The sequence below is a fragment of the Anomalospiza imberbis genome, unplaced genomic scaffold (genome assembly GCF_031753505.1).
Source record: "Anomalospiza imberbis isolate Cuckoo-Finch-1a 21T00152 unplaced genomic scaffold, ASM3175350v1 scaffold_144, whole genome shotgun sequence".
Taxonomy (NCBI): Eukaryota; Metazoa; Chordata; class Aves; order Passeriformes; family Viduidae; genus Anomalospiza; species Anomalospiza imberbis.
In genome coordinates, this window is record NW_027099779.1 from 108,510 (window position 1) to 127,587 (window position 19,078).

Consider the following 19,078-nt stretch of genomic DNA (forward strand, 5'->3'; position numbering starts at 1 on the left):
GATGGATGGATGGAGGATGTGATGTTGGATGATGGATGATGGATGATGGATGGAATGGATGATGGATTGATGATGGATGATGGATGATGGATGATGGATGGGATGGGATGATGGATGATGGATGATGGATGGATGGATGATGGGGGATGGATGATGGATGGATGATGGATGATGGATGGAGATGGATGATGGATGATGGATGATGGATGATGATGGATGGATGATGGATGATGGATGATGGATGGATGATGGATGATGGATGATGGATGGATTGGATGATGGATGATGGATGCATGATGGATGGATGATGGATGGATGATGGATGATGGATGGATGATGATGGATGATGGATGGATGATGGATGATGGATGATGGATGGATGGATGGATGATGGATGATGGATGATGGATGGATGATGGGATGATGGATGATGGATGGATGATGGATGATGGATGATGGATGATGGGATGGATGATGATGGATGATGGATGGATGATGGATGACGATGATGGATGGATGATGATGGATGATGGATGGATGATGGACTGATGATGGATGGATGATGGATGGATGATGGATGATGGATGATGGATGATGGATGGATGGATGGATGGATGATGGATGATGGATGATGGATGATGGATGGATGATGGATGATGGATGATGGATGGATGATGGATGATGGATGGATGGATGATGGATGATGGATGGATGGATGGATGATGGATGATGGATGATGGATGATGGATGATGGATGGATGATGGATGGATGATGGATGGATGGATGATGGATGGATGATGATGATGGATGGATGATGGATGATGGATGGATGATGGATGATGGATGATGGATGATGGATGGATGATGGATGGATGATGGATGATGGATGATGGATGGATGATGGATGATGGATGATGGATGATGGATGGATGATGGATGGATGATGGATGGATGATGGATGATGGATGGATGGATGATGGATGATGGATGATGGATGGATGATGGATGATGGATGATGGATGGATGATGGATGATGGATGGATGATGGATGGATGATGGATGATGGATGATGGATGATGGATGGATGATGATGGATGATGGATGATGGATGGATGGATGATGGATGGATGGATGATGGATGGATGATGGATGATGGATGGATGATGGATGATGGATGATGGATGATGGATGGATGATGGATGGATGATGGATGATGGATGATGGATGGATGATGGATGATGGATGATGGATGGATGATGGATGATGGATGCATGATGATGGATGATGGATGGATGATGGATGATGGATGGATGATGGATGGATGATGGATGGATGATGGATGATGGATGATGGATGATGGATGATGGATGATGGATGGATGATGGATGGATGATGGATGGATGGATGATGGATGGATGATGGATGATGGATGGATGATGGATGATGGATGATGGATGGATGATGGATGATGGATGGATGGATGATGGATGATGGATGCATGATGGATGGATGATGGATGGATGATGGATGATGGATGGATGATGGATGGATGATGGATGGATGATGGATGATGGATGATGGATGATGGATGATGGATGATGGATGGATGATGGATGGATGATGGATGATGGATGATGGATGGATGATGAGATGATGATGATGGATGATGGATGGATGATGGATGGATGATGGATGGATGATGGATGATGGATGGATGATGGATGATGGATGATGGATGGATGATGGATGATGGATGATGAGATGGATGATGGATGATGGATGGATGATGGATGGATGATGGATGATGGATGATGGATGATGGATGATGGATGATGGATGATGGATGGATGGATGATGGATGGATGGATGATGGATGGATGATGGATGATGGATGGATGATGGATGATGGATGATGGATGCTGGATGGATGATGGATGGATGATGGATGATGGATGATGGATGGATGATGGAGATGATGGATGGATGATGGATGATGGATGCATGATGGCATGGATGATGGATGAGATGATGGATGATGGATGGATGATGGATGGATGATGGATGGATGATGGATGATGGAAGATGGATGGATGATGGATGATGGATGATGGATGGATGATGGATGATGGATGGATGATGGATGATGGATGATGGATGATGGATGGATGATGGATGATTGACGGAATGGATGATGGATGGATGATGATGGATGATGGATGATGGATGGATGATGGATGGATGATGGATGATTGACGGATGGATGATGGATGGATGATGATGGATGATGGATGGATGATGGATGGATGGATGATGGATGAATGGATTTTCAGTTGTTGAGGCTCTTGAAGTGGTTGAAGATCTCGAGGATCTCCAGTTTTGGGGTCTTGACTTCCTGGGGATCTCAAGGATCTCCAGATTTTGAGGTTCTCATGGATGTTTGGGTTTTGGGGGTCTTGAGTTGCTGTGGATCTCCGAGATCTTTGGTTTTTGAGAATCTCGATGATCTTCGGTTTTTGAGGGTCTCAAGGATCTCCAGGTGTTGAAGGTCTTGAGTTGAGGATTTGACAGAACTCTGGATCCTTGCGGATCTCCAGTTTTTGAGCCTCTCAGGTTCTTGAGGTTCTCCAGATTTTCATTTTGGGTTTCCTGAGGATGTCAAGGATCTCCAGTTCCGTAGGACCTTGAGGGTCTCAGATTCTTAAAGACGTCAAAGATCTCCAAGTTTTGAGGATCTTAGAATGTTGAAGATCTCAAGAGTGTCCCAGGCAAGGACAGGGCGCCTCCGGGGCATCTCAGCCTTCTTTGAGAACATCCTGATGTTCCTCAAGGACATTCTGGGGCTCTTTGAGGCCATCCTGGAGTCCCCTGGGGCCATCCTGGTGTCCTTTGAGAACACCTTGATGTCCCTCAAGGACATCTTGATGTTCTTCGAGGAAACCCCGATGTTCCTCAAGGACATTTTGGGATTCTTCGAGGCAACCTAAGGTTCTTCCAGAACGTCTTAGTGTCCCTCAAGAACATTTTGGAATTTTTGAGGAAACCCCAATGTCCCTCAGGAATATTTTGGAATTTTTTTGAGGAAACCCTGATGTCCCTCAAGAACATTTTGAGGTTCTTTGAGGAAACCCCGATGTCCCTCAAGGACATTTTGGAATTTTTTGAGGAAACCCCGATGTCCCTCAAGGACATTTTGGAATTTTTTGAAGAAACCCTGATTGTCCCTCAGGGACCTTTAGGAGTTCTTTGGGGCCATCCTAAGGTTGAGAACATCTTGATGTCCTTGAAGGACATTTTGGGTTTTTTTGAGGAAATCCCGATGTTTCTCAAGAACGTTTTGTGGTTGTGAAAACCCCGATGTCCCTCAAGAACATTTTGGAATTTTTTGAGGATGCCCTGATGTTCCTCAAGAACATTTTGAGGTTCTTTGAGGAATCCCCGATGTTCCTCAAGGACATTTTGGAATTTTTTGAGGAATCCCTGATGTTCCTCAAGGATATTTTGGGGTTCTTTGAGGAATCCCTGATGTCCCTCAGGAACATTTTGGAATTTTTTGAGGAATCCCTGATGTCCCTCAAGAACATTTTGGGGCTCTTTGAGGAATCCCCGATGTTCCTCAGGGACATTTTGGGGCTCTTCAAGGAAACCCCGATGTTCCTCAAGAACATTTTGGTATATTTTGAGAAAAACCCCGATGTTCCTCAAGGACATTTGGGGGTTCTTTGAGGAAACCCCAATGTTCCTCAGGAACATTTTGGAATTTTTTGAGGAATCCCCGATGTTCCTCAGGGACATTTTTAAATATTTTGAGGAATCCCCGATGTTCCTCAGGAACATTTTGGGGCTCTTTGAGGAATCCCCGATGTTCCTCAGGAACATTTTGAGGTTCTTTGAGGAAACCCCGATGTTCCTCAAGAACATTTTGGGGCTCTTTGAGGAATCCCCGATGTTCCTCAGGGACATTTTGGAATTTTTTGAGGAAACCCCGATGTTCCTCAGGGACATTTTGGGGTTCTTCAAGGAAACCCCGATGTTCCTCAAGAACATTTTGGAATGTTTTGAGGAATCCCCGATGTTCCTCAGGAACATTTTGGGACTCTTTGAGGAATCCCCGATGTTCCTCAAGGACATTTTGGAATTGAGGAATCCCCGATGTTCCTCAGGGACATTTTGAGGTTCTCTGAGGAATCCCCGATGTTCCTCAGGAACATTTTGGGGTTCTTCAAGGAAACCCCGATGTTCCTCAAGGACATTTTGGGGTTCTTTGAGGAAACCCCGATGTCCCTCAGGGACATTTTGGGGTTCTTCAAGGAAACCCCGATGCTCCTCAAGAACATTTTGGAATGTTTTGAGGAACCTCCGATGTTCCTCAAGGACATTTTGGAATTGAGGAATCCCCGATGTTCCTCAGGAACATTGTGAGGTTCTTTGAGGAATCCCCGATGTTCCTCAGGAACATTTTGGGGTTCTTTGAGGAAACCCCGATGTTCCTCAGGGACATTTTGAGGTTCTCTGAGGAATCCCCGATGTTCCTCAGGAACATTTTGGGGTTCTTTGAGGAAACCCCGATGTTCCTCAAGGACATTTTGGGGTTCTTCGATGAAACCCCGATGTCCCTCAGGAACATTTTGGAATGTTTTGAGGAATCCCCGATCTTCCTCAAGGACATTTTGGAATTGAGGAATCCCCGATGTTCCTCAGGAACATTTTGGGGCTCTTTGAGGAATCCCCGATGTTCCTCAAGGACATTTTGGAATATTTTGAGGAATCCCCGATGTTCCTCAGGGACATTTTGGTGCTCTCTGGGTCCATCCTGGGGTTTCTGGGGGTCGCGCCGGGGGCGGCGGCGGCGCGGTGGTGGTGGCGGTGACGACGCTGACTGACCGGTGCCCACCTGTTGCAGGTCACCTGCGGGAAGCCCCTTCCCCTCTCATGATGCCTTCCCCACAGATGCCGCCGTTCCAGGGCCTCGTGCCTCAGTCGCCCCCTCAGCAAAACATCCAGCCAAAAAAACAGGTGACAGGCGGGATTTTGGGATCTGGGGTCAGGTGACAGGCGGGATTTTGGGATTTGACGTTAGGTGAATGAACGGGATTTTGGGATCTGGCATCTGGGGTCAGGTGACAGGCGGGATTTTGGGATCTGGGGTCAGGTGAAAAACGGGATTTTGGGATCTGGGGTCAGGTGACAGGCGGGATTTTGGGATCTGGGGTCAGGTGACAGGCGGGATTTTGGGATCTGGGGTCAGGTGACAGGCGGGATTTTGGGATTTGGGGTCAGGTGAAAAACGGGATTTTGGGATCTGGGGTCAGGTGACAGGCGGGATTTTGGGATCTGGGGTCAGGTGACAGGCGGGATTTTGGGATCTGGGGTCAGGTGAAAGAACGGGATTTTGGGATCTGGGATTTGAGGTTAGGTGAAAAACGGGATTTTGGGATTTGGGGTCAGGTAAAATGGGATTTTGGGATCTGGGGTTAGGTGAAAAACGGGATTTTGGGATCTGGGGTCAGGTGAAAGGTTGGGATTTTGGGATCTGGGGTCAGGTGACAGGCGGGATTTTGGGATCTGGGGTCAGGTGACAGGCGGGATTTAGAGATTTGGGGTCAGGTGAAAAACGGGATTTGGGGATTTTGGAATTTGGGGTCAGGTGAAAAACGGGATTTTGGGATCTGGCGTCAGGTGACAGGCGGGATTTTGGGATCTGGGGTCAGGTGAAAGAACGGGATTTTGGGATCTGGGGTCAGGTGACAGGCGGGATTTTGGGATCTGGGGTCAGGTGACAGGCGGGATTTTGGGATCTGGGATCAGGTGACAGGCGGGATTTTGGGATCTGGGGTCAGGCGAAAGAACGGGATTTTGGGATCTGGGGTCAGGTGACAGGCAGGATTTTGGGATTTGGGGTCAGGTGAAAAACGGGATTTGGGGATTTCGGAATTTGGGGTCAGGTGAAAAAACGGGATTTTGGGATCTGGGGTCAGGTGACAGGCGGGATTTTGGGATCTGGGGTCAGGTGACAGGCGGGATTTTGGGATCTGGGATCAGGTGACAGGCGGGATTTTGGGATCTGGGGTCAGGCGAAAGAACGGGATTTTGGGATCTGGGGTCAGGTGACAGGCAGGATTTTGGGATTTGGGGTCAGGTGAAAAACGGGATTTGGGGATTTCGGAATTTGGGGTCAGGTGAAAGAACGGGATTTTGGGATCTGGGGTCAGGTGACAGGCGGGATTTTGGGATCTGGGGTCAGGTGACAGGCGGGATTTTGGGATCTGGGATCAGGCGAAAGAACGGGATTTTGGGATCTGGGGTCAGGTGACAGGCAGGATTTTGGGATTTGGGGTCAGGTGAAAAACGGGATTTGGGGATTTCGGAATTTGGGGTCAGGTGAAAAAACGGGATTTTGGGATCTGGGGTCAGGTGACAGGCGGGATTTTGGGATCTGGGGTCAGGTGACAGGCGGGATTTTGGGATCTGGGGTCAGGCGAAAAAATGGGATTTTGGGGTCTGAGGTCAGGTGAATGAACGGAATTTTGGGATCTGGGACATGGGGTCAGGTGAAAGAACGGGATTTTGGGATTTGGGGTCAGGTGAAAGAACAGGATTTTGGGATCTGGGATTTGAGGTTAGGTGAAAGAACGGGATTTTGGGATTTGGGGTCAGGTGAAAAGAACAGGATTTTGGGATTTGGGGTCAGGTGAAATGGGATTTTGGGATCTGGGGTCAGGTGACAGGCGGGATTTTGGGATCTGGCATCTGGGGTCAGGTGACAGGCGGGATTTTGGGATCTGAGACATGGGGTCAGGTGAAAGAACGGGATTTTGGGATCTGGGATTTGACGTTAGGTGAAAAAACGGGATTTTGGGATCTGGGGTCAGGTGAAAGGTGGGATTTTGGGATCTGGGATCTGGGGTCAGGTGACAGGCGGGATTTTGGGATCTGGGGTCAGGCGAGAGACGGGATTTTGGGATCTGGGGTCAGGTGAAAGAACGGGATTTTGGGATCGGGGGTCAGGCGAAAGACGGGATTTTGGATCTGGGGTCAGGTGAAAGAACGGGATTTTGGGATCTGGGATTTGAGATTAGGTGAAAGAACAGGATTTTGGGATTTGGGGTCAGGAGAAAAAAATGGGATTTTGGGATCTGGGGTCAGGCGAAAGACGGGATTTTGGGATCTGGGGTCAGGCGAAAGACGGGATTTTGGATCTGGGGTCAGGTGAAAGAACGGGATTTTGGGATCTGGGATTTGAGGTTAGGTGAAAGAACGGGATTTTGGGATTTGGGGTCAGGTGAAAAGAACAGGATTTTGGGATTTGGGGTCAGGTGAAAAATGGGATTTTGGGATCTGGGGTCAGGTGAAAGGTGGGATTTTGGGATCTGGGGTCAGGTGAAAGAACGGGATTTTGGGATCTGGGGTCAGGTGAATGAACGGGATTTTGGGATCTGGGCTTATGTGAAAAACCCGGATTTGGGATTTAGGATTTTGGGATTTGGGATCAGGTGAAAGAACAGGATCTGGGATTTGGGGTCAGGTGAAAGAACAGGATTGGGGAATCAGGATTTTGGGATTTGGGATCAGGTGAAAAACTGGGTTTTGGGATCTGGCATCTAGGGTCAGGTGAAAGAACAGGATTTGGGATTTGGGGTCAGGCGAAAAAAACGGGATTTGGGGTCAGGTGAAAAACCCGGATTTGGGATTTAGGATTTTGGGATTTGGGATCAGGTAAAAAACCCGGATTTGGGATCTGGCATCTGGGGTCAGGTGAAAGAACAGGATTTGGGATTTGGGGTCAGGTGAAAGAACGGGATTTGGGATCCACAGGAATTGTGAGCAGGATCAGGATTGGGGTCGGGATTTTGGGGCCGATCCTGACCCCGCACTGCCGCAGGAACTGCGAGCGGAGTTGGGATCAGTTTTGGGGTCAGAGTCAGGATTGGGGTCGGGATCAGGATTTGGGGTCAGGATCAGGATTGGGGTCGGTATCAGGATTTGGGGTCAGGATTGGGGTCAGGATCAAGATTTGGGGTCAGGATTGGGGTCAGGATCAGGATTTGGGGTCAGGATCAGGATTTGGGGTCAGGATCAGGATTGGGGTCGGGGTCAGGATTGGGTTCGGGATCAGGATTTGGGGTCAGGATTGGGATTGGGATTGGGATCAGGATTGGGGTCGGGATCAGGATTGGGGTCAGGATCAGGATTGGGGTCGGGATCAGGATTGGGGTCGGGATCAGGATTTGGGGTCAGGATTGGGATTGGGGTCGGGATCAGGATTGGGGTTGGAGTTGGGATTTTGGGGCCGATCCTGATCCCAGATTTCCGCAGGAATTACGAGCGGCCTCATTATCAGGACTGGGGTCGGGATCAGGATTGGGGCCAGGATCAGGATTTGGGGTCAGAATCAGGATTGGGGTCGGGATCAGGATTTGGGGGCAGGATTGGGATTGGGATTGGGATCAGGATTGGGGTCGGGATCAGGATTTGGGGTCAGGATCGGGATCGGGATCAGGATTGGGGTCGGGATCAGGATTGGGATCGGGATCAGGATTGGGATCAGGATCAGGATTGGGGTCAGGATCAGGATTGGGATCGGGATCAGGATTGGGATCGGGATCAGGATTGGGGTCGGGATCAGGATTGGGGTCGGGATCCGGATTGGGGTCGGGATCAGGATTGGGGTCAGGATCAGGATTGGGGTCAGGATCAGGATTTGGGGTTGGGATTGGGATCAGGATCAGGACTGGGGCCGGGATCGGGATTGGGGTCAGGATCAGAATTGGGATCGGGATCAGGATTGGGGTTGGAATTGGGATTTTGGGGCCGATCCTGATCCCAGATTTCCGCAGGAATTACGAGCGGCCTCATTATCAGGACTGGGGTCGGGATCAGGATTGGGGTTGGAGTTGGGATTTTGGGGCCCATCCTGGGGTCGGGATCAGGATTTGGGGTCAGGATTTTGGGACGGATCCTGATCCCAGATTTCCACAGGAATTACGAGCGGCTCCGTTATCAGGTCTGGGGTCGGGATCAGGATTGGGATCAGGATCAGGATTTGGGGTCAGGATCGGGATCGGGATCAGGATTGGGGTCGGGATCAGATTTGGGATCAGGATCAGGATCAGGATTGGGGTCGGGATCAGGATTGGGGTCAGGATCAGGATTGGGGTCAGGATCAGGATTTGGGGTTGGGGTTTTGGGATGGATCCTGATCCCGGATTTCCGTAGGAATTGCGAGCAGCCTCGTGATCAGGATTGGGGTTGGAGTTGGGATTTTTGGGGCCGATCCGGATCCCGTATTTCCGCAGGAATTGCGAGCGGCCTCCCTATATGAATTGGGGTTGGAGTTGGGATTTTGGGGCCGATCCTGATCCCGGCTTTCCGCAGGAATTGCGAGCGGCCTCGTGATCAGGATTGGGGTTGGAGTTGGGATTTTGGGGCCGATCCTGATCCCGAATTTCCACAGGAATTGCGAGCAGGGCCGGGATCAGGACTGGGATTTTGGGATCAGGATTGGGGTTGGAGTTGGGATTTTGGGGCGGGTCCTGATCCCGGATTTCCGCAGGAATTGCGAGCAGCCTCGTGATCAGGATTGGGATCAGAATCAGGATTGAGGTCGGGATCAGGATTAGGGGTCGGGATTTTGGGACAGATCCTCATCCCGGCTTTCCGCAGGAATTGCGAGCAGGGCCAGGATCAGGATTGGAGTTGGGATTTTGGGATGGGTCCTGATCCCGAATTTCCGCAGGAATTGCGAGCAGGGCCGGGATCAGGATTGGGATTTTGGGATCAGGAATGGGGTTGGAGTTGGGATTTTGGGGCCGATCCTGATCCGGAATTTCCGCAGGAATTGCGAGCGGCCTCGTGATCAGGATTGGGGTTGGAGTTGGGATTTTGGGGCCAATCCCGATCCCGAATTTCCACAGGAATTGCGAGCAGGGCCGGGATCAGGATTGGGATTTTGGGATCAGGATTGGGGTTGGAGTTGGGATTTTGGGGCCGATCCAGATCCCGGCTTTCCGCAGGAATTGCGAGCGGCCTCGTGATCAGGATTGGGGTTGGAGTTGGGATTTTGGGCCGATCCTGATCCCGGATTTCCGCAGGAATTGCGAGCGGCCTCCCTGTATGAACTGGGGTTGGAGTTGGGATTTTGGGGCCGATCCTGATCCCGAATTTCCGCAGGAATTGCGAGCGGGGCGGGGATCAGGATTGGGGGTCAGGGTTTTGGGTTGAATCCTGATCCCGGATTTCCGCAGGAATTGCGAGCGGCCTCCCTGTATGAATTGGGGTTGGAGTTGGGATTTTGGGGCCGATCCTGACGCCGGCTTTCCTCAGGAATTGCGAGCGGCCTCGTTATCAGGATTGGGGTTGGAGTTGGGATTTTGGGGCCAATCCCAATCCCGAATTTCCACAGGAATTGCGAGCAGGGCCGGGATCAGGATTGGGATCAGGATCAGGATTGGGGTTGGAGTTGGGATTTTGGGGCCGATCCGGATCCCGAATTTCCACAGGAATTGCGAGCAGGGCCGGGATCAGGATTGGGATTTTGGGATCAGGATTGGGGTTGGAGTTGGGATTTTGGGGCCGATCCGGATCCCGGCTTTCCGCAGGAATTGCGAGCGGCCTCGTGATCAGGACTGGGGGTCAGGGTTTTGGGATGAATCCTGATCCCGGCTTTCCGCAGGAATTGCGAGCGGCCTCCCTGTATGAATTGGGGTTGGAGTTGGGATTTTGGGGCCGATCCTGACGCCGGCTTTCCTCAGGAATTGCGAGCGGCCTCGTTATCAGGATTGGGGTTGGAGTTGGGATTTTGGGGCCAATCCCAATCCCGAATTTCCACAGGAATTGCGAGCAGGGCCGGGATCAGGATTGGGATCAGGATCAGGATTGGGGTTGGAGTTGGGATTTTGGGGCCGATCCGGATCCCGAATTTCCACAGGAATTGCGAGCAGGGCCGGGATCAGGATTGGGATTTTGGGATCAGGATTGGGGTTGGAGTTGGGATTTTGGGGCCGATCCGGATCCCGGCTTTCCGCAGGAATTGCGAGCGGCCTCGTGATCAGGACTGGGGGTCAGGGTTTTGGGATGAATCCTGATCCCGGCTTTCCGCAGGAATTGCGAGCGGCCTCCCTGTATGAATTGGGGTTGGAGTTGGGATTTTGGGGCCGATCCTGATCCCGGCTTTCCGCAGGAATTGCGAGCGGCCTCGGTGGTGCAGTCGCAGCCGCTGGGGGGGGGCAAGGAGGAGAAGCTGCACTCGCCCGTGATCCGCACCGAGACCTTCAGCCCCCCCCTGCGCCAGGAGCCCCCCAAGGGCCACCCCGAGGGCATCAAAGCGGCCCCGCACCTCCCCCAGCGTGAGTGCGGCCCCCCCCCCCAAAAAAAACTCCCGAAAAAAACCCGGAAAAAAACCCGGGGGAAAAAAAAAAAAAGGGAAAAAAAAACCCAAAAAAAAAAAATTAAAAAAAAAATTCTCAAAAAAAGGGGAAAAAAAAAAAAACCCAAAAAAAAAAAAAATTAAAAAAAAAAATTGTCATGAAATGTCATGGGGGAAAAAAAGAAAAAAACATAAAATTTCCCGTAAAATTTTGTAGGGAGAGGGGGAAAAACAGAAAAAATCCCTTAGAATTTCGTGGGGAGGGAGAAAAGAAAAAAAAAAAAGACGGAAAAGATCCCATAAAATTTCGCAGGAATGGAAAAAAAGAAAAAAAAACGAAAAAGATCCCATAAAATTTCATAGGAATGGGGGAAAAAAAACCAAAAAAAATCCCATAAAATTTCATAGGAATGGAAAAAAAATCCAAAAAAATCCCATAAAATTTCATAGGAATGGGAAAAAATCCAAAAAAATCCCAAAAAATTTCATAGGAATTGGGAAAAAAACGAAAAAAATCCCATAAAATTTCATAGGAATGGAAAAAAATTCCAAAAAAATCCCATAAAATTTCATAGGAATGGGAAAAATCCAAAAAAATCCCATAAAATTTCGTAGGAATGGGAAAAAAACCGAAAAAATCCCATAAAATTTCATAGGAATGGGAAAAAAAAAAACGAAAATAATCCCATAAAATTTCGTAGGAATGGAAAAAGAACCCAAAAAAATCCCATAAAATTTCATAGGAATGGAAAAAAACCCAAAAAAATCCCATAAAATTTCATAGGAATGGAAAAAAAAACCGAAAAAAATCCCATAAAATTTCATAGGAATGGAGAAAAAATCCAAAAAAATCCCATAAAATTTCATAGGAATGGAAAAAAAAACCGAAAAAAATCCCATAAAATTTCATAGGAATGGAGAAAAAAAACGAAAAAAATCCCATAAAATTTCATAGGAATGGGAAAAACCCAAAAAAATCCCATAAAATTTCATAGGAATGGGAAGAAAAACCGAAAAAAATCCCATAAAATTTCATAGGAATGGGAAGAAAAACCCAAAAAAAAGCCCATAAAATTTCATAGGAATGGAAAAAGAACCCAAAAAATCCCATAAAATTTCATAGGAATGGAAAAAAAAAACCCAAAAAAATCCCATAAAATTTCATAGGAATGGAAAAAGAACCCAAAAAATCCCATAAAATTTCATAGGAATGGAGAAAAAATCCAAAAAAATCCCATAAAATTTCATAGGAATGGAGAAAAAATCCAAAAAATCCCATAAAATTTCGTAGGAATGGAAAAAAAACCCCATAAAATCCCATAAAATTTCATAGGATTGGGAAAAACCCAAAAAAATCCCATAAAATTTCATAGGAATGGGAAAAAAAATCCAAAAAATCCCATAAAATTTCATAGGAATGGGGAAAAAACCAAAAAAATCCCATAAAATTTCATAGGAATGGAAAAAAAACCCAAAAAAATCCCATAAAATTTCATAAGAATGGAGAAAAAACCCAAAAAATCCGATAAAATTTCATAGGAATGGGAAAAAAACCCGAAAAAAATCCCATAAAATTTCGTAGGAATGGAAAAAAAAAGGAAAAAAATCCCATAAAATTTCATAGGAATGGGAAAAAACCCAAAAAAATCCCATAAAATTTCATAGGAATGGACAAAAACCCAAAAAAATCCCATAAAATTTCATAGGAATGGAAAAAAAATCAAAAAAAATCCCATAAAATTTCGTAGGAATGGAAAAAAAAAACAAAAAAAATCCCATAAAATTTCATAGGAATGGGAAGAAAACCAAAAAAATCCCATAAAATTTCGTAGGAATGGGAAAAAAACTGAAAAAAATCCCATAAAATTTCGTAGGAATGGAAAAAAAAACCGAAAATAATCCCATAAAATTTCATAGGAATGGGAAAACCCCAAAAAAATCCCATAAAATTTCATAGGAATGGGAAGAAACCCCAAAAAAATCCCATAAAATTTCGTAGGAATGGAAAAAAAAAAACTAAAAAAATCCCATAAAATTTCATAGGAATTGGGAAAAAAACCAAAAAAAATCCCATAAAATTTCATAGGAATGGAAAAAAAAAATCCAAAAAATCCCATAAAATTTCATAGGAATGGGAAAAAAAACGAAAAAAATCCCATAAAATTTCGTAAGAATGGAAAAAAAACCCAAAAAAAATCCCATAAAATTTCGTAGGAATTGGGAAAAACCCAAAAAAATCCCATAAAATTTCATAGGAATGGGAAAAAAAACGAAAAAAATCCCATAAAATTTCATAGGAATGGGAAAAAAACAAAAAAAATCCCATAAAATTTCGTAAGAATGGAAAAAAAACCCAAAAAAATCCCATAAAATTTCATAAGAATGGAGAAAAAACCCAAAAAATCCGATAAAATTTCATAGGAATGGGAAAAAAACTGAAAAAAATCCCATAAAATTTCATAGGAATGGGAAAAAAAACCCGAAAAAAATCCCATAAAATTTCATAGGAATGGAGAAAAATAAAGAAAAAAATCCCATAAAATTTCATAGGAATGGACAAAAACCCCCCAAATAATCCCATGAAATTTGAGAGAAATCCCAATTTTGGGTTCAAATTCTCGAATATTCGCACTTTGGGGGTCAGAAATCCCAAAAATTCCCAATTTTGAGTTGAAAATTCCCAATTTTGGAGCCATAAATCTCCGGAATTCCCAATTTTGGGGTCAAAATCCCCAATTTTGGGGTCAGAATTTCCAGGTTTTGAGTCGGAATTTCCAATTTTGGGGCCATAAATCCCCAGAGTTCCCAAGTTTTAGGTTCAAAATCTCCAGAATTCCCAATTTTTGGGACAGAATTCCTAATTTTTGGGTCGGAATTCCCTATTTTTGGGTCGGAATTCCCAGAATTCCCAATTTTGGGGTCAAAATTCCCAAATTTTGGGTTGGAATTCCCTATTTTTGGGTCGGAATTCCCAGAATTCCCAATTTTGGGGTCAAAATTCCCAAATTTTGGGTCGGAATTCCCAATTTTTGGGTTCCGAATTCCCAGAATTCCCCATTTTGGGGTCAAAATTCCCAAATTTTGGGTCGGAATTCCTAATTTTTGGGTTCCGAATCCCCAGAATTCCCAATTTTGGGGTCAACATTCCCAAATTTTGGGTCGGAATTCCCAATTTTTGGGTTCCAAATCCCCAGAATTCCCAATTTTCGAGTCGGAATTCCCTGTTTTTGGGTCGGAATTCCCAATTTTAGGGCCATAAACCCCCAGAATTCCCAATTTTTTGGGTTCCTAATCCCCAGAATTCCCAATTTTGGGGTCAAAATTCCCAAATTTTGGGTCGGAATTCCTAATTTTTGGGTTCCGAATCCCCAGAATTCCCAATTTTGGGGTCAAAATTCCCAAATTTTGGGTCGGAATTCCCAATTTTAGGGCCATAAACCCTCAGAATTCCCAATTTTTTGGGTTCCAAATCCTCAGAATTCCCAATTTTGGGGTCAAAATTCCCAGCTTTTGGGTTGGAATTCCCAAGGTTTGGGTCGGAACTCCCAAATTTTGGGTTGCCATTCCCAATTTTCGGGTCAGAATTCCCAGTTTTTGGGTCGGAATTCCCAAGGTTTGGGTAGGAATTCCCAATTTTTGGGCCAGAATTCCCAATTTTTGTGACGGAATTCCCAATTTTGGGTTCCAAATCTCCGGAATTCCCAGTTTTTGGGTCAGAATTCCCAATTTTTGGGTCAGAATTCCCAATTTTCGGATTGGAATTCCCAGTTTTTGGGTCGGAAATCCAAGTTTTTGGGTCAGAATTCCCAATTTTGGAGCCATAAATCCCCAGAATTCCCAATTTTGGGTTCAAAATCTCCAGAATTCCCAATTTTGGGGCCAAAATTCCCAAGTTTTGGGTCGGAATTCCCAGTTCTTGGGTTCTGAATCCCCAGAATTCCCTATTTTGAAGCTCAGAATTCCCAATTTTGGGTTCAGAATTCCCAGAATTCCCATTTTTTGAGTGAGAATTCCCATTTTTTGGCTCGGAATTCCGTTTTGGGGCCATAAATCCCCAGAATTCCCAATTTTGGGGTCAGAATTCCCAATTTTTGGGTCGGAATTCCCATTTTTGGGTCCAGAATTCCCAATTTTTTGGGTTCAGAATCCCCAGAATTCCCAGTTTTGGGGTCCCAAATCCCCAGAATTCCCAATTTTTGGGTCAGAATTCCCAGGTTTTGCATCGGAATTCCCAATTTTGGTGTCCCAAATCCCCAGAATTCCCAATTTTTGGGTCAGAATTCCCACGTTTTGCGTCGGAATTCCCAGTTTTCGGGTCGGAATTCCCAATTTTGGGGTTCCAAATCCCCAGAATTCCCAGTGTTTGGGTAGGAATTCCCAAATTTTGTGTCGGAATTCCCAAATTTTCTGTTGGAATTCCCGGTTTTTGGGTCAGAATTCCCGGATTTCGGGTCGGAATTCCCGGTTTTGGGGTCGGAATTCCCAGGTTTTGGGTCAGAATTCCCAGGTTTTGGGTCGGAATTCCCAATTTTCGGGTCAGAATTCCCAATTTTGGGAATCCGAATCCCCAGAATTCCCAGTTTTTGGGTCAGAATTCCCGGTTTTGGGTCGGAATTCCTGGTTTTGGGGTCAGAATTCCCGGTTTTGGGTCGGAATTCCCAGTTTTTGGGTCGGAATTCCCAATTTTCGGGTCAGAATTCCCAATTTTGGGAATCCGAATCCCCAGAATTCCCAGTTTTTGGGTCAGAATTCCCGGTTTTGGGTCGGAATTCCTGGTTTTGGGGTCGGAATTCCCGGTTTTGGGGTCAGAATTCCCGGTTTTGGGTCGGAATTCCCAGTTTTTGGGTCGGAATTCCCAATTTTCGGGTCAGAATTCCCAATTTTGGGAATCCGAATCCCCAGAATTCCCAGTTTTTGGGTCAGAATTCCCGGTTTTGGGTCGGAATTCCTGGTTTTGGGGTCGGAATTCCCGGGTTTGGGTCGGAATTCCCAGTTTTTGGGTCGGAATTCCCAATTTTCGGGTCAGAATTCCCAATTTTGGGAATCCGAATCCCCAGAATTCCCAGTTTTTGGGTCAAAATTCCCGGTTTTGTGTCGGAATTCCCAAATTTTGTGTCAGAATTCCCAAATTTCGGGTCGGAATTCCCAATTTTTGGGTCAGAATTCCCAATTTTGGGAATCCGAATCCCCAGAATTCCCAGGTTTTGGGTCAGAATTCCCAGGTTTTGGGTCAGAATTCCCACATTTTGCGTCGGAATTCCCAGTTTTCGGGTCGGAATTCCCAATTTTGGGGTTCCAAATCCCCAGAATTCCCAGGTTTTGGGTCAGAATTCCCAGTGTTTGGGTCGGAATTCCCAAATTTCGGGCCGGAATTCCCGTTTTTTGGGTCGGAATTCCCGGTTTTCGGGTCGGAATTCCCAATTTTCGTGCCGGAATTCCCAATTTTGGGGTTCCAAATCCCCAGAATTCCCAGGTTTTGGGTCAGAATTCCCAGTGTTAGGGACGGAATTCCCAAATTTCGGGTCGGAATTCCCAATTTTGGTGTCCCAAATCCCCAGAATTCCCAGGTTTTGGGTCAGAATTCCCGGTTTTTGGGTCAGAATTCCCGGTTTTCGGGTCGGAATTCCCACTGTTTGGGTCGGGATTCCCAGGTTTTGGGTCGGAATTCCCAGTTTTGGGGTCGGAATTCCCCATTTTTGGGTCAGAATTCCCAATTTTGGGAATCCGAATCCCCAGAATTCCCAGTTTTTGGGTCAGAATTCCCGGTTTTGGGTCGGAATTCCCGGTTTTGTGTCAGAATTCCCAGTTTTGGGTCGGAATTCCCAGTTTTTGGGTCGGAATTCCCAATTTTCGGGTCAGAATTCCCAATTTTGGTGTTCCAAATCCCCAGAATTCCCAGGTTTTGGGTCAGAATTCCCAGGTTTTGGGTCAGAATTCCCAGGTTTTGGGTCGGAATTCCCAAGGTTTGTGTCAGAATTCCCAAATTTTTTGTCGGAATTCCCGGTTTTGGGGTCGGAATTCCCAATTTTCGGGTCAGAATTCCCAATTTTGGGAATCCGAATCCCCAGAATTCCCAGTGTTTGGGTCGGAATTCCCAAATTTTTTGTCGGAATTCCCGGTTTTGGGGTCGGAATTCCCGGTTTTGGGGTCGGAATTCCTGGTTTTTGGGATGGGACCCCCCTGATCCCGGATTTTGGGCTTGCAGGGCCGGAGCTGAAGCCCCTGGAGGGGGCGGGACCCCGGCCCGTGATCCGCCCCCCGGAGCAGGCCCCGCCCCCCACGGACAAGGAGCGGCAGAAGGCGGAGCCCAAAACGCCCGTGGCCCCAAAAAAGGTAAAAATGCCCAAAAAAGGTCAAGATAGCCAAAAAAAGGTCAAGATAGCCAAAAAATAAGGTAAAAATGCCCAAAAAAGGTCAAGATAGCCAAAAAAGGGGGAAATGCCCAAAAAAGGTAAAGATAGCCAAAAAAAGGGGAAAATGCCCAAAAAAGGTAAAAATGCCCAAAAAAGGTGAAGATAGCCAAAAAATAAGGTAAAAATGCCCAAAAAAGGTAAAGATAGCCAAAAAAGGTGAAGATGGCCAAAAAAGGTGAAGATAGCCAAAAAAGGTCAAGATAGCCAAAAAAAGGTAAAAATGCCCAAAAAAGGTAAAGATAGCCAAAAAAGGTGAAGATGGCCAAAAAAGGTAAAGATAGCCAAAAAAAAGTAAAGATAGCCAGAAAAGGGAAAATGCCCAAAAAAGGTAAAAATGCCCAAAAAAGGTCAAGATAGCCAAAAAAAGGTGAAGATGGCCAAAAAAGGTCAAGATAGCCAAAAAAAGGGGAAAATGCCCAAAAAAGGTAAAGATAGCCAAAAAAGGTGAAAATACCCCAAAAAAGGTGAAGGTAGCCAAAAAAGGTAAAGATAGCCCAAAAAAAAGTAAAGATGGCCAAAAAGGGGGAAAATGCCCAAAAAAGGGGAAAATGCCCAAAAAAGGTAAATATAGCCAAAAAAGGTGAAGATACCCAAAAAAGGGGAAAATGCCCAAAAAAGTCAAGATAGCCAAAAAATAAGTAAAGATAGCCAAAAAAGGGGAAAATGCCAAAAAAAGGTAAAGATAGCCAGAAAAAGGAAAATGCCCAAAGAAGGGGAAAATGCCCAAAAAAGGTAAATATAGCCAAAAAATGTAAAGATAACCAAAAAAAAGGTAAAAATGCCCAAAAAAGGTCAAGATAGCCAAAAAAGGTGAAGATAGCCAAAAAAAGGTAAAGATAGCCAAAAAAGGTCAAGGTAGCCAAAAAGGGTAAAGATGGCCAAAAAAAGGTAAAGATAGCCAAAAAAGGGGGAAATGCCCAAAAAAGGTAAAGATAGCCAAAAAAAGGTGAAAAAGCCCAAAAAAGGTGAAAAAGCCCAAAAAAGGTCAAGATAGCCAAAAAAAGGGGAAAATGCCCAAAAAAGGTAAAGATAGCCCAAAAAAAAGTAAAGATGGCCATAAAAGGGGAAAATGCCGAAAAAAGGGGAAAATGCCCAAAAAAGCTGAAGATAGCCAAAAAAGGTAAAGATAGCCAAAAAAGGGAAAATGCCCAAAAAAGGTAAAAATGCCCAAAAAAGGTGAAGATAGCCAAAAAAAGGGGAAAATGCCCAAAAAAGGTAAAGATAGCCAAAAAAAGGGGAAAATGCCCAAAAAAGGTCAAGATAGCCAAAAAAGGTAAAGATAGCCAAAAAAAAAGGTCAAGA

At 45.7% G+C, this 19,078-nt stretch overlaps 1 protein-coding gene across 1 annotated transcript in view; it reads left to right on the forward strand.

Annotated features, from left to right (window-relative positions):
• The window catches only part of LOC137466156 (bromodomain-containing protein 4-like), a 137,556-nt gene that overhangs the window by 106,683 nt on the left and 11,795 nt on the right, over nt 1–19,078 (forward strand). The window contains 3 exon segments of the mRNA XM_068178011.1: nt 4,902–5,014; nt 11,178–11,343; nt 17,569–17,696. Coding sequence (XP_068034112.1) covers nt 4,902–5,014; nt 11,178–11,343; nt 17,569–17,696 — 407 coding nt within the window.